General features: G+C 36.5%; 1 protein-coding gene across 2 annotated transcripts in view; it reads right to left on the bottom strand.

Moving 5' to 3' along the window:
- Positions 1 to 5,140, bottom strand: part of mindy3 (MINDY lysine 48 deubiquitinase 3) — a 196,322-nt gene extending 191,182 nt beyond the window's left edge. The window contains exon 1 of one of the 2 annotated variants that reach the window (XM_051935919.1): positions 4,239 to 5,140. In XM_051935919.1, coding sequence (XP_051791879.1) covers positions 4,239 to 4,332 — 94 coding nt within the window. In that variant the 5' untranslated portion in view covers positions 4,333 to 5,140. The remainder of the gene's footprint in view (positions 1 to 4,238) is intronic. The other variant, XM_051935918.1, reaches the window with a different exon arrangement.
- Positions 5,141 to 16,620: the final 11,480 nt, after the last annotated feature.

Raw genomic sequence — 16,620 nt, 5'->3', positions numbered from 1 at the left:
GCTACTGCTTTGGTAAACTGAGACAGTACTGCTGCAATATATTATTCCACCCAGGGTCACCCCTGTCCCATTGTGCGCGAGGCAAGAACAATCCATGGACAGAGCGCCAGCTCATCGCTACAGCTGTGCCACCATGCCCCCACATATATATATATACACTGAATACTGCATGTCTTAAACATCTTGGTATTCTAAAATGTTCAGAGAGCTGTAATATGAATGTAATGTATTCTGTGTGGCAATCACTGCCAGCATGCTCCTGTCAGAGTAACAGAAAACCCATTGAAGAAGCATGTAGCGATTAATGATGGGTCAAGGAACACTTAAGAATTCCAAGCATTCAGCATGATACTTTAGATATGATTGGGTTTCAGAAACTCTAGTAAATTAAACACTGATTTTAAGAGGAAGTTTGACATTCTACTTTAATGACAAACTACAAGATTAAAGTGTAAATTTCGACTTTTACACTTTTTTTTTTTTTTTTAAGATGGTGGGCTGTAACTCATCGACTTTGAAATGTAATTACTCCTTTTTTCATTTTGAGCACTGTACAACTTTCTGAGCTTAAACTTTTGAGTGTCTGACAGACTGTAGCACTCCATCAGTTTTTCCATGCCTCAACTTCACTGAACAAGACCTGTATTTTGCATTTGATTAAATTCTTTTTTACATGTGCTTTTGCCATTGTCTTAACAAAATGCTGAACAGAAGGGGCTATTTATATTGATTTGCATATTCAAATAGGTGTAATTCTGGAAAGAATCAGGGTGGGTCTGTAGACACTTGCATGTGCGTTAAAATTCACATTGGTTTAGATTTATGAAGGGAAAGCGTGTGGAACTTTGCTTACGCAGAGTTTTATGCATCTCAATTTTTTGTATATATGCACATTTCTATTTTTTGTCTGTAGGGCATGTTTTAGTGTGAATTCTAAGCACTGACTAAGCACTAAGCATTACACATAATAAACAGGTCTTTTTTTTTTTTAATTCACTGTTAAGTTGTAGACAGTTCTTTCTGCACCAAGACACAATGTGCTCCATCTGCCACCCCATTATTGCAGAATCATCTGAAAATTCTGCAAAGTGCCATGACCCTGCAATATATTTATAGTTTGAGGTGTACTGAGTAAAGACAAAAGGAGATAAGACTATTCCTTGTGGTGCTCCAGTGTAGGTCACATTCATAGAGACACAGCCCTTGAGTCTCACAAGCTGCAGCCTGTCGTTACTTAACTGTATTTTTGCAAAAAAATACATGCGTTTTGCCCGTTGTAAGCCTACAACCATATGCCTTGACTTGTGGATTATGCAACACAAGCAAAGTGAGATTTTTTTTCATGGACGCATTTTAAATTGTTTACTGTTGTCCAGTATTGGTTACCATTGGCTCCCATTCTATCTCAAATTTGTTATGTCCATTCACCATGTAAATTAGATATTTTTTCCCCAGCAACACTAAAAACTGCATGTGAGTAGGGAACATTAAAAAAAAAAATACCATTTAGAAAATTTTGATTTGTATACTCCCCACAAAGGATGCCACTGACACTAAATGAGCTTGTTTCACCCATGACACCAACTAGAAAGCTAAATGAACTAATTGCAATAGTTGAACCTCTCTGATGTTTAAGAAATTTTGCAGTTTTTGTGATAAGTAATCATTTAAATAATATCCTTCATAAAAGTTAAAAAAACAACCTCAATTTTTATGGAAAGCCCATTCACACAGCTGAGTTATATTAACCTTTAAAACAGAAAACAAATTACTCAGTTTTACAATTCAAAAGTCCCCATGTAAGCAAGTATACGGTATAAGGCAGCAAAAGGAAAGAATATACGGTTTGGATACCAAAATGTTTTCAGTCAAGATCCAAAAACACATGTGCTTGACCACGGCTTTGGAAGTAAAGTCATGGATTTGGAAGCAGTTATTGGGTTGGGTAAAAATGTGCAACTAAATTAAAACTTAAAAATTCACATATACTAATTCGCATAAACTATTATTTTCTTCTATCATTTTGACAAAAACAATCTTTTCTTAAATTGTCTAAGTTATTTATTTTAAATAGATGTTACATATTGCCTGTAACTTCTTTAATAAATTATACAAATGTGAGCGGGTAATTTAGAGGTAACAATAGTTTAGTAGTATTTTGGATTGCAGTGTACATTGAAATATAGAATGACATTTCGGAGACAAATGCTTAAGAGACTGCTGAAATGGTGAAGTAAACAAGCAGAATGTTCCAGGGGGATGGTTCAAGAAACTGCCTGATGCAATGCTCTTTCATGCACCAAGTTAGACTTGATCAGTTGGCATGTTTACAGTTTTCATAACAGAATAAGAGCTGAATTTGAGATACTGAAGAACAAGGACATAATGGAAAAAGACTGCTTTTAGGATGGTTGTGCTCTATGCTAAAGCATCTCATGTTTTTAAACCAGAGTATGATTTGTAAGCATTAATCCAGCACTGCTACATAAATTCAATTGACTATAAATATAACCCTCTGACTGAGTTTTTTGACCATTCTATAACAAACTGCTGTGAAGGATGCTCCCTGCTCAGTTTTTACTGAGGAGTAAATGACGCAAAGGACAAGGTTTTACCCTGGATGATTGACTCAAAAGGGTTTAAATCAGACTTGCCCTAGTACAGAATAAGTTTCTCTCTTTAATTAAGATGTTAATTTCTGCTACATAAAAAAGCCACAATGGCATCAAACCATCTTTAAACACAAGGTTTAACAGGTTAGGGTGCTAAAAAGTAGCCTGATGATTCATGTTGGCAGTGATAAAATGTTTTGTATCTTGCATGTTTTGTGCCTTAAGTCAATTTAGTAAACACATTACCATTCAAAAGTTTGGAGTCACCCAGAATTTTTCATGTTTTTGATTGAAATTCATACCTTCTTTTAATCTAGATACCAAGATAAGTTTCAAAACAATAGAGGAGGCTGCACTCAGCTGTTATGTTCCTTCATTACAAACAATTAGAAAGAAATAAGGTTAAAGGAATACTACACCCAAAATTACATTTTTGTTTATACTTAATGTAATTTGTATTAATGAACAGAAAAAAAGAAATAATCTAATATGTTTTTGTGCAAAATGAGGAGAAAGTTTTATGTGTAATGGGCCATAATGACAACCTATTTTGTTCAATAGCAAACAATATGAAAAATATCCATGGAAAAAATTGTATGTTCCCCGTATCGCATAATCCACATGTTCATTATCCAGTTGAATACTCAAATCATGTAAAATGTCTGCACTTTTTGCAAAAATATTATTAATGCTTACTTCCGGAAAAAAAAACAATAGAAGGTAATTATATTCACATAATTCTGTGCTTCTGAACTTAAGACTCTAGGCAGATCTTCAGTTCAAAAGCACAGTATTATGTTAAATTACTTCTGCAATCTATGGATTTCTAAAACTGCTTGAACAGTAAACTATTCTGACTTTATACAATTTGTGCTGCATAAGTGATTAATCTTTATATATCTTACAATGCAACATGTACTCCAAATTTCTGTATTGCACATAAACTATCAAAGTTGCTGCAAATTCAGACGGATAAATCTTATAACCTATACTTTCCATAAACTATATTCAAATATCTAATCGGATGTACATTTTAAAATGTTGATGACTTAGTTTTCATATCACAGAGAGATATATGGAAGGCATTCTATAAAGAAAAATGCTGCTGATGATGACTGGCACTGAAACCATTTCAGATAGTTAATAAGTATGAAAAATCAGCTTGTGTCACATATACGTTAGATCATTCTGATTGCAAATTCAGGGAAAAAATAGGTAATACAAATACATGGGTCATTTAAAAAGTAAGAAAGGCGTTATTCAACATTAAAAAAATATATCAAAAAAGTGTAATGTTACAACCTCCAGGGAATTAAATGCCTAGTTAAAAAATTAAACATGATCAGTAAAGAAAAATCATCTTCGCGGCCTAGTCAAGCCTTGATCATGGTAAACTGTGAGCAGTCTAGAACAGGTGCCACCCCTACGACCGATTGGCTTCTGATCGCACAGCTGGAAGCGCAATTGGCCACCTGCACAATAAAAAACGCAATCCATTCAGTGAACTACGAAAAGCAGCGGCAGATTTTGATACCCGGAATGGGGGGATGGGATGTTTATTCAGTAAGACATACACGGAATAAAAGGGGTAAAACACAGAATTTGCAAATACAGCAATGTACGTACCTTGGGTCCACCGGCAGAATACGGTATCTGTCAAGCTGCTATCAGTTCTTTTTCCCCAGACCAGCTCGGCCAGGTCTTTTGCCAGTCCTGACATATCTGCTCTCTGTATGTCACCTCTTCTCTCAGTCTAAAACGTGAAGACTGTACTGGCGTGTAGCTTTGTCATCAAAACCTTCCTGTTATTAGAGATACTAAAGGCTATAAAGGCAAATCAGGTATTCCTCAAAGTTCATTGACAGTTGACCAAAGCGGCTGTGAAAACAATGCTCCGCGCAACACTAACGTCGAAGCCCGTTACCTTTTTAAACATTAAGGATCACTAGACTTCGAAAAAATATATTGCAACGATAGTACCTTAATTACAAGTTAATAAACAATGAAAAAAGTCAGCGGAATAGAATCAAATCCCCATCTACTAAAGGAAATGCAACACTGGGATAAATACGGCGCGCCCTATTTTCAAAACACTGAGGCCTTGCGAGATGAATTCATGGAGTTCAATATAATCCGACTCACGCAGTGCCACAAATTTTCCGTCCCTGCAAACGACTGTTTCATTCGATGCTAAAGAACCATCTTCTTTCTTAAAAGAGCTACACACTTTCCTCACGTTCCGAATGGACCGCAAGTCAGTCGCCTTACGTTAACAAAAATCACGTAACATCAGTTTAAAATCCCAAAACGTTCCCTTGGGACGGATACACATCCTTATATTTTGAAGAAAAAAAATATGGGTTAAAATTAATTTATAAAAAGGTTGAAATCCATATAATTGCTATAATCCTTCAAGAGATGTGTTTTCATTCCTCAGATGCAGTCCTCCCATCTTACAAACTCAACAGCATAATAACTTGCCAGATGTGGGTTTCATAAAAACGCGCACAGCCCATTGGTTCCGTGTCAAGAATGCCTCTCGGAGCCACGCCCTCGGTTTTTACTTACGTGAGGACAAGCCGGCTGAGTTGATTGATTAAATAGGGAACGGAGTTCATTGCGTTGATTGGCTGAAAGGAATGACCCTCCCCCGAGGTTTTCTCGAGAACGGGATTGCTTAGCTCGACCTGTCACTCAAACAACCCTGCCCACACACCTCCTGCAAAGGCCACACGCTTTTAAATATAAATGTCTCGATGCATGCTCAATAATCCAGGTAAGGAAATTCTAGAAAGTTGATTCTGTTCATCTGGACATAGTTTTTGTCCAGGGAGATACGTTACATCACTCATACAAACGACTTCCTCAGAGAATTTTAAATATAAACTTTTCATTTGTGGACTTGCGTAAGGAGTTTGAGTCTGCGGTCTTCTATCAGATAAAAAGATGACGAGACCAGAGGTTTTCAGACTCGGTCGTGGTGACCCACTTGTAGCTGCAGGTTTTTGTTCCAGCCAGATTCATAATCAGTGAAAAAAACTGATAGTACTGATCTCATTCGATTAACTGGTATTGTTTTCCTCTTCTCTTATTCTACATTCAGAAAAGCACAGTAGCATGCTTTTTACACTTATAAGACTTTTAGAAATATTTCTACTTTTGCTACAGGTTTAAATGCTTAACTATCTTTTGTTGATTTCATTATATTTTCATTTTTTTTTATCTTAATAATGACAATTACAAACGTGCACCACAGACACCCAGGCAAGAGGAAAAGAGGATGTGATGAGAGAGGACATGCAGGTGATGGGTGTAACAGAGCAAGATACAGTGGAGAGAAAGATATGGAAAAAGATGATCCGCTGTGGCAACCCCTAACGGGAGCAGCCAAAAGAAGAAAAAGAAGAAGAGCAGACACCCAGGCAAACAACACTGAATCATGAAAGGCTGCAACTATTTTTGCGTCAGACACACTAATTAGTAAATAACTGATTAATTAAACAATTAGAACTCCTGGAAAACTAGAATGAAAATCAAGATGAAAATATTGTTTAAAAAGAAAAAAAAAATACATTATTCCCATATAAGTACTGCACTTAGTACATTTAAATATTTTTTTTTACCAAGCTTAGTTTTCTAATTTCTATATTTTTCCCAAAACACAGAATTGGGGAAATTACAGTTCACTTAAATTAGCTCAGGAGTCCAATTAAAAACAGAAGGTGGTTGGAACAAAAACCTGCAGCCACAGTGGGTCCCCAGGATTGAGTTTGAAAACCCCTGGACTGGACTAATTACTGTTAGTGCAACTGTAATACATCAAAATATTTATAACTGAGTAATATTTTGCGTGTTTGACAACCATTCCATTTAGTGTTGGGGTCTATCTTGTGTCTAGTTCATATTGTCATAAAAGATTAAGAATAAGCAGTTTAAAAAAAATGATGGACAAATAAAAGAAAATGTGATAAAACGCAGTATTGATTAAAGGACCGTTGGTTCCTGTTTTGTATTTGATATCTGTTAGGCTCCTGCACATAAACTGAGGTAGATCAAATGAAGCCTACTGATTTCATGCTCTAACCTACAGAGACAAAAACATTATAGGTCCACTTCTCTCCTGCCATTTAAGCATCCAGCTGTCACTTCTAACTGCTGTACTGTTTGACTTACCGGTTTTACAGCCTTATATAGGCCATGTAGTCTTAGTTGTCTCAAACAACCTAGCTAGGCAGCAGTTCAAATCATCTGTGTAAATCAAAAGCCTTCAGGTTTACCCTGTATGGCAAGGTGGCTGATTTGACTCCTCTCCTTGCAGTTCTCAATTAGATTTTTCTCTTTACACCTCTGTATTCAGAACAATTGTACAGGGTGTGGTACATACACACTGCAGAGTGCTAACTTCAATTCACATAGCTCCTTTTGTTGTACTTTTTTTGTAGTAGTGTAACCATCGTGGCAACTCCTAAAGATCAGGACTGAAAATGTCAACGTGTACAATTTAACCATTTTTGTATCCTTCAGTAAAATCACAATAAATTGCTGTTTGTTCCATGGAAACCCATTCACCTGTTCTTCCGGTGTGGACTGTGTCATGAATGACTCCAACTGAGAGCTGCCATCAAACCTATTAATATTAAGGGATGTGTGCAGTGTCATGGTGGGTTCTGGTGCCAGTGTTGCTTCTTGACCTCATTGTATAAATTGACGAGGGAGCCAAACCGGAGAAAACTGTCTGAAAAAGTCTGATTTCATGCCTGTGTTGGCATCTCCTAAATGTGCTTCTGTCTTCCACTTATGTCCTACAAACATCTATTTGTGTTTGCTGACCACTATATATTTTTGTCCCTTCTAGCATCAGTGTAGCTATGCTGCCCAATTAGAAAAATTGGGACAATAAATATACTGCTTGTCTGTAGTTCACATCTTTGGGAATCTACAAACTTCACTGATTAGCAACTTACTGTATATCTATTTAATTCTAGCAAACCTCACACTGTTCCACTCCATCTGAACTAGTGTGGTGCTGAGGTATCACCTGTTGCTTGGCTGCACTTGGGTCCTAATCTGGGATCCTAAATTGGTTTGTCATGTGGTGGGTGCAGCAATGCACTGTATCAGTGCATGCTCCTAACCTCCTCTAAGTATCCCAACTCAGTTTCTTCTTTTCAGTCACTTCCACTCAGTTCATGAGTTTAATGGCCACCTAATGACAATCTGAGGAATTATTCTAACAGGAAAAACAATTTATAATGGTTAGGACGACACAACTAAAGTACTCAATTACGTATCACACCTTTTACAGAATACACCATTACAAGTCACTTTAAAATTTGAAATACATGGAAACAAACTTACAAGAGTATTCATAAGTAATAATGAACTTATCAAATCATCTATGCAATATATGTTGCAACAGGAATGTGGTTGCGTATCAGATCTTTTCAAATGTAAAATGAAAACTGTACACTGACTGAACTATAACACACAAAAGTTGTCAGTTCACTTTTTAGCAATGAAACATTTACCAGCCATGGTAAGTGACTTCAATTTCCAGTGCTTTACCTTGGAAAAAAATTGAGCAACTGTCATTAACTTTACCTCTGCTGTACCAGTAAAGCACCTTCATGTGTTGAAAATGGTGTGCAGCTTGGAAGCATAAAAGGGACTCTAATCATAATGCAATATAATGAACCTTAATATATTTTACAAATGAGAGGAGACTATTCAGTCCACAATGATAGTTTTGATATCAATGTTTTGATAACTAAGTTGTTTTAATATCTCTTCGAAATATTTTTTAAAAGTTGTTAGTGTCTTCATTTAAACTGCTTGATCCGTCAGTTTGTGCCAGATTCCCACAGCTATTATTTATATTTACAACTAAAACAAATGTGGAAAAAAATAATAAAATGACTATGTATTGAATATGACAGTAAACCTGTTTGACAGCAATCGTCACTTTCTTGAACGAAACGCGAAAGTTGTATTGGTCGTCACAGGCACCCGTAACAGCTGAAACATAACACATACCCACGTGCAATTTCTGGGTTTTACTGTCTAGTGACTTTCTGAACTTTTGCAGTGCGTACAATGGAAAATCAGGCAAAGCACAAAAGTAAAAAGAAGTCGAAACGGGGAGAAAGAGAATCAAATGATGGTAAGTGGAAGGTCCGCTGACTTCTTTTACGTTTCCAGTCAGTCCAGCAGCGGGTGTACGTAGCTCTACTCACATGTGTGCTTCACTATAAACACAGCAGTCTGAGTAAAATCAGGTCTCCACCGTCCCAGTACAGTAGTGTAAGCCAGTACCTTTACACTGATGCACAAATGCTTATAAAACGTGAAAGAGTTAATGCAAAATATTTTAGTGATCAGTGTCTTATCTATTAAAAAATTACTTTTGCTCATTGCAAAATATTTTTTTGTCGAGCAGAAAATGAACCCGATTTTAAACTAACGGAAGCGGCGAAAATCACATTTGTTTCGAACATCGGGCTTTATATGGTATATGTGACCCCGGTATGGTGTATTTCGGGTTTTTAGATATGATTTGTTGTTTAATTGCACTGGGATGACCCTTGGCGATCCAGGACCTCAACACACGTTGAACTTTGCAAGTGTTGGCGCAACAATGGATATGAAGAGCAGTGATGCTGTGGTGGAAATATGCAAAGACTCTTGAATTAAATTAAGTTTAAAATTAATCCATTTTCCGAATACTTAATTCGCACTTCATACTTGACATTGCGATTCTGTTCACTTTTCTCATATACTGTACAGTAGTTCATTCAGTTCTTTCTGAATGTTTTTTCCTTCACTATCAATAAACTACACTGGACAACAGTTTTTTGGTTAGGTTTTCCTGATAATTGTTTGGTGATATGTGACAGACAGCTTCAAGCTGAACACAAATGCAATTTCTGATTGACAGCATCACATAGAAATTTGGGGAAGCATGAAATTAGTTCAGATTGAATTTATCATGTTTAATCGCATAATGACATTTTAATCAGGTAAACCACAGCATCTGATGCTTCTCATTTCAGTGTCCAACAATAGCCAGCCAGCATTTATGGATTTAACTTGTCCTAAGTATCTATCTATCTATCTATCTATCTATCTATCTATCTATCTATCTATCTATCTATCTATCTATCTGATACACTTTTCAGTTGTTGTATATGCGATGGTGAAATCTTTCATCATGTTCGTCATTGACTGCACCAAGTTTAACAGAGAAGAAGTCCAAGTCCAAGCAGAAAATGAATGTTTAGTGACATGTTACACTTCATGGTTTTGCATTCCTGAAGAATATTGTCAAATAGCTGGACATAGTTTGGTGTTCTGTACTTGGCAAGAAAATTCTCAACAACAACCTTACATCTTGCCTGAAGAAGGGGCCTGAGTTGCCTCGAAAGCTTGCATATTGTAATCTTTTTAGTTAGCCAATAAAAGGTGTCATTTTGCTTGGCTTTTCTCTACATTCATAATGGCTAACACGGTACAACACCCTAGTACAACAACAACCTTGAAAGCCTTACATGCAATTTCCTCTGGCTCCACTAGCAGATCTTTGAACTGCTTGTCATTGAAGATATTATGTCTGATCTGTGGACCAACAGAAATGCTCTCCTTAATCTTGGCATTGTGAAAACGTCAGCCTCCTTGTTTATCTCTTTCACAAAATTTTTTATCAGTTCAAGTTTTATAAAAAGAAGAGGCAAAAATATGTTTGCTATGTTGATAAGTGGTTTATGTACCACACTTTTTTTTTGGAAGCAAAATATTAATTGTCCAGTGATCTGAACACTCCACTTGTTGGACAAACACTTGCAACACCAAAGCACTATCAGAGTGACCCTACTTCAATTTCACTCTGCACAGCTTCAGATTAATCAGGCCCAGTATTCTTTTTAGGGATGCTGAAATCCAAGAAATTCACAAAGCATTTAATATAAGGAATCAGAAGCATTTAAAACGTGTACAGGCTTACACAGAATTCTGAACTTAACCCCATGATTTCAGCAGATTTTTGTGTTTTATACTTGAGCACAGAAAGTCTCTGCTAATTATTACATGTTTTATGCTTGTGTAGCTGGTTGATTCCTTAATGTTGGGAGGTAGTGTTTTCCTTTTGTTCCTTTCCTTTTTCCTTTTGTTGTTATGTTTCATTCATGTGCTATCTGACAGAGGGTAAATCCGAGTTTACAATTTTTAATTTCCACATGAATGCCTTACCAGTTTGGAGCTAAGAGTAGGACAATTCAGAGAAAACAAAGCTACTCAAATTCTCTGAGTTGTGACATAATGTTGACCTTTCACCTTAGTAAATTTACAACATAAATATATAACCTAATCATCCACAATTGCCTTTTTTGCGGTTAAATTACATGCGGAGTGAAATTACACACATGTAATGTCTTTAGTTTTCTATATATTTTTTATGAAAAATGTATGTTTATTTTGAATTGCTTTATTGAAGATCAGGTAACAAAAACAATATTATTTATTTCTAGAGCAAGTTTTCCTACAAAGAATATGACTTTCCAAAATGTCTAAGAAAAAATTGTGAGAAAAAGCAAAAGAAATTGGATATAAATAATAAAAATAATTAAGTGTCAAATCAAAAATACTGTAGAAGATAAGAATAAATCAATACTGTATGTACTTGCATAACAAAGATAATACTTTTATTAAAAAAAGCAGAGTCCTTATATTTAGATTAATTTTTAAGTCTCTAATGATAAGTCCAACACTATTGTCAAATGGAGGATAGGAAAAGTAAAACACTCCAGGGGTGAGACCCCCTCCACATTATGTCTAACACAAATGTATTTAAATACAGTCTTTTGTGTTTTAAGAGTTATCCTAGAAGATTTGATGCATTGGGTTTCATCAACACTTGGAGACTTTTCATCAACACTTGGAGTCTCTTCTTTTATTCCAAAGATGTTCCCCGTGTGACAGAATGTACTTTGATGTAGTGTTGGCATTTTAAAAAACAGAAAAGAAGGCAGAGAAAAGTATAGATTAATTTTAATTGCAAATCCATGACAAAAATGATATTTCAATGCATATGCAATCTATTAGAAACTGAAGCTGTAAAAAGGTCAAATTAAGAAAGTGGATTTTTAGGAGTTTTTCAAAATGTTCCACTGTTTTAGCTTGGCATATTTCAGTTGGTAGAGTATTCCAGATTTTTGATGCATAACAGCAAAAGGCTGCATCACTACTTCTTTTGTACATATCTCTTGAAATAATAAGTAAACCACTATTACAAGATCTAAGGTTATGACTGGGAATATAAGGGGACAGACACTCGAAAATATAGGAAAGAATAAGATTAGTTACAGCTTTATACCATTAAGAGGATTTTAAAATCAATTCTAAAGGACACAGACCAATGTAAAATTGCTTACACTGTTGAGATGTGCTTAGATTTTCTTTTTCTGTTCAAGATTCTTGTTGCGTCATTCTGAACTACAACTGATTGATGCCTTTCTTAGGTAGTCCTGTTAAAAGTGCATTACAGTAATTTAGTCAACTTAAAAACAAAAGCACAAATTTCATAGCATACTGCAATGTTTTAAGACAGAGGTATCGAACTCCGGGCCTGGCCGCAGTGCCTGCAAGTTTTCTTTCTAACCCTTTTCGTAATCATTGCTATTTAACTCTTTTTCCCTTCATTTTAATAGCCATGTTTTAAAGGATTCAGCCCTTTGAATTGATTCGTTTAATTATTAACTGGTGGACAAACAGAAATGAGATGTGAAATGAGCCAACAGATGACCAACTAAATTGGGGCTTCAAACTCCAACCAATTTCACTACAATCACTTTCTTAATGAGAAACGGATTCTTGCTGTTAATTAAACTCATTATTTAATTCCATCTCTTGTTGCTGCTTTCATTATGCCACAGCAGACATTTCCAAAACTGTTGATTTTCTGTTTTTTCTAAGAACACCGTCAAAATGTTTTGGTGACCTGAGAGATCAACCTTACTGAGACCTTCACCTTTCTTTATTTGCAGATATTGTGTGATGGGCACAGGTGAGCTGGTCATGTGGTGGCTTGTTTTGTGTCTCATTATTATTTGGCTGCTAATTAAGGAAAAAGAAACGACAAAGGGACCTGAGTCAAGTTAATTAAAATTAAGGCAAAATAAGTTAATTAGCAGCAAAAACTGGTCACTAATTAAGAAGATGGTTAGAATGAAAACCTGCAGCCACTGTGGCCCTCCAGGACCAGAGTTTGACACCCATGTTTTAAGAGGTTCTAATTTTTACAAAATTCCTTACATAAAAAAGTGTAGACCAACTCAGTGCCTGAAGTGCACATACTTAAGTGCCAGTACTCTTGGTCACCACAATAAATTAACAGCCGATAAATGAATGTGGTTGATGGCATCAGGGAGTTTGGATATGCATGATGTGTGCCAGTACCGCCAAAAACACAGCCCGTACACAAATGTTAAAAACTGAGATGAGCCAACACACCATACTAGTGTGTATCCACCCAATTCAAGCCCTGGTCTGAGCAATATGTTTAATGTGATTAAAAGTTTAAATCAGAGTCCATGATTACACCTGGACGTTTAATGCTGTGGGATCTAATTTATTCCTTAGTGCCTCACTATTTCCATTTTTGCCAATAATTTCTATATTTTCTTTATTTAGCTTGACAAAATTACAACTCATCCTCCTTCAGAAATATAAGTAAGACACTGAATCAGAGGGCCCAAAGCGTCATAGCCTTCAGGTGCAATTAAGTGAAACTGTGTGTCATCTGCATAACTGTTAGCTCACCTTGTGTTTCAAGAGAATCTGGCCTAATGGAAGCATTTAGATTGGAAATAATAGTGGGCCCAGAGTAGATCCTTGCAGTACACCTAATATAATATCATGGATTCCTGGACTGGAAGCATCATAACTAACAAAGTATTTTCTACATGTTTAATAAGCCCGAAACCAGTTTAAGATTATACTGGAGAGACCCACTCATAGGCTAAGACGATATATGAGAATATATGTTCTGTGATGTAAAATGCTGTGCTGAGGTCTAAGCGAACAAGGACAAATATGTTGCCTGTGTCAGCCTTCAAGTCATTGATTACTTTAACCAATGCAGTTTCTGTACTATGATTTGTTCTAAAACCTGACTGAAATGTTTAAGATTAGAATGTTTATTCACATAATCATCTAATTGCAGAAATCTGTTTTTTTCGTAGAATTTTACTTTAAAAAAGCAAGAAATAGGTCTAAAGTTGTCAAAGACAGGGGAGGCAAGATAATTTTTCTTGAGCATGGCTTTCACTACACTATCTTTAGAGAATGTGAGAAGACACATATCTAATGAACAGTTAGCTACGGTAAATACACTATCACTATGAACTCTTTAAAGTTAAATTGCAACAAAACTGAACTCCTGCAAATTGGCACTAAAGTGCTACGTAAGAAAATGAGCTCCTTTCCAGTCACTCTTGGCGGTATTCTCATCAGACCTTCTTCTGATGCAAGGAATCTTGGTGTCATTTTTGATTCCTCCCTTTCTTATTCCGCCCACATAAACCACATTAAGAAACTTTCTTACTTTCACCTCCGTAACATATCCCGTGTTCGCTCATTCCTCTCCTTTTCTAATGCTGAGAAACTTGTCCATGCTTTTATCACATCCCACATTGATTATTGTAACTTGCTGCTGACAGGTGCCCCTTTTAATCTTATATCACAGCTCCAGTTGATTCAAAACTCTGCTGCAAGAGTCCTTACTCGAACCAGCAACAGTGAGCACATCACACCCAACTTGCTTCACCTTCACTGGCTCCCTGTGTCTTATAGGATTGAATATAAAATTCTATAAATAATCTACAAAGCTTTAAATGGCCTTGCACCGGACTACATCAGTGACCTTCTAAATCACTATGCTCCTGTTCGCCTACTAAGGTCCTCTGATTCTGGTAATCTTGCTGATCACACTAACCTGCACTCTATGGGTGACAGGGCCTTCGGCTCCATAGCACCCAGACTTTGGAATGACATCCTGGAATTAGTTAGATCAGCTGACTCCATTCATTCTTTTAACAAACAACTTAAAACTCATCTATTTAGGAAGGCTTTTAACTTAACTTAACATTCTGCCCTTTCTTTCAGTTTACCTCTCTGTCCAGGTGCTCAGGATAATTAATTTGTGTGTCTGTTATATCACAAATCAGGTTATTTGTTAGGTTTTTCTTTTAGTATTGAATTTAGTATTTTACTCTGGTTTATTGTTCTTTATTCTATTTAATGCTTTGTTATTTGTTTCATTGTCCTATTCAGGAAAACATTTGTGTCCAATGTTACATATACCCTTTTGTTTTTTTTCTTCTAAGCGCCTTGAGCATGGGAAAGGCGCTATATACAGTGGTGTGAAAAACTATTTGCCCCCTTCCTGATTTCTTATTGTTTTGCATGTTTGTCACACAAAATGTTTCTGATCATCAAACACATTTAACCATTAGTTAAATATAACACAAGTAAACACAAAATGCAGTTTTTAAATGATGGTTTTTATTATTTAGGGAGAAAAAAAAATCCAAACCTACATGGCCCTGTGTGAAAAAGTAATTGCCCCCTTGTTAAAAAATAACCTAACTGTGGTGTATCACACCTGAGTTCAATTTCCGTAGCCACCCCCAGGCCTGATTACTGCCACACCTGTTTCAATCAAGAAATCACTTAAATAGGAGCTGCCTGACACAGAGAAGTAGACCAAAAGCACCTCAAAAGCTAGACATCATGCCAAGATCCAAAGAAATTCAGGAACAAATGAGAACAGAAGTAATTGAGATCTATCAGTCTGGTAAAGGTTATAAAGCCATTTCTAAAGCTTTGGGACTCCAGCGAACCACAGTGAGAGCCATTATCCACAAATGGCAAAAACATGGAACAGTGGTGAACCTTCCCAGGAGTGGCTGGCCGACCAAAATTACCCCAAGAGCGCAGAGACGACTCATCCGAGAGGTCACAAAAGACCCCAGGACAACGTCTAAAGAACTGCAGGCCTCACTTGCCTCAATTAAGGTCAGTGTTCACGACTCCAGCATAAGAAAGAGACTGGGCAAAAACGGCCTGCATGGCAGATTTCCAAGACGCAAACCACTGTTAAGCAAAAAGAACATTAGGGCTTGTCTCAATTTTGCTAAGAAATATCTCAATGATTGATAAGACTTTTGGGAAAATACCTTGTGGACTGATGAGTCAAAAGTTGAACTTTTTGGAAGGCAAATGTCCCATTACATCTGGCGTAAAAGGAACACAGCATTTCAGAAAAAGAACATCATACCAACAGTAAAATATGGTGGTGGTAGTGTGATGGTCTGGGGTTGTTTTGCTGCTTCAGGACCTGGAAGGCTTGCTGTGATAGATGGAACCATGAATTCTACTGTCTACCAAAAAATCCTGAAGGAGAATGTCCGGCCATCTGTTCGTCAACTCAAGCTGAAGCGATCTTGGGTGCTGCAACAGGACAATGACCCAAAACACACCAGCAAATCTACCTCTGAATGGCTGAAGAAAAACAAAATGAAGACTTTGGAGTGGCCTAGTCAAAGTCCTGACCTGAATCCAATTGAGATGCTATGGCATGACCTTAAAAAGGCGGTTCATGCTAGAAAACCCTCAAATAAAGCTGAATTACAACAATTTTGCAAAGATGAGTGGGCCAAAATTCCTCCAGAGCGCTGTAAAAGACTCATTGCAAGTTATCGCAAACGCTTGATTGCAGTTATTGCTGCTAAGGGTGGCCCAACCAGTTATTAGGTTCAGGGGGCAATTACTTTTTCACACAGGGCCATGTAGGTTTGGATTTTTTTTTCTCCCTAAATAATAAAAACCACCATTTACAAACTGCATTTTGTGTTTACTTGTGTTATATTTGACTAATGGTTAAATGTGTTTGATGATCAGAAACATTTTGTGTGACAAACATGCAAAAGAATAAGAAATCAGGAAGGGGGCAAATAGT

Source organism: Erpetoichthys calabaricus, chromosome 13 (genome assembly GCF_900747795.2).
Source record: "Erpetoichthys calabaricus chromosome 13, fErpCal1.3, whole genome shotgun sequence".
NCBI lineage: Eukaryota > Metazoa > Chordata > Cladistia > Polypteriformes > Polypteridae > Erpetoichthys > Erpetoichthys calabaricus.
The sequence above is the reverse complement of the archived record's forward strand: the minus strand, read 5'-3'. Positions and strand labels throughout refer to the sequence as shown.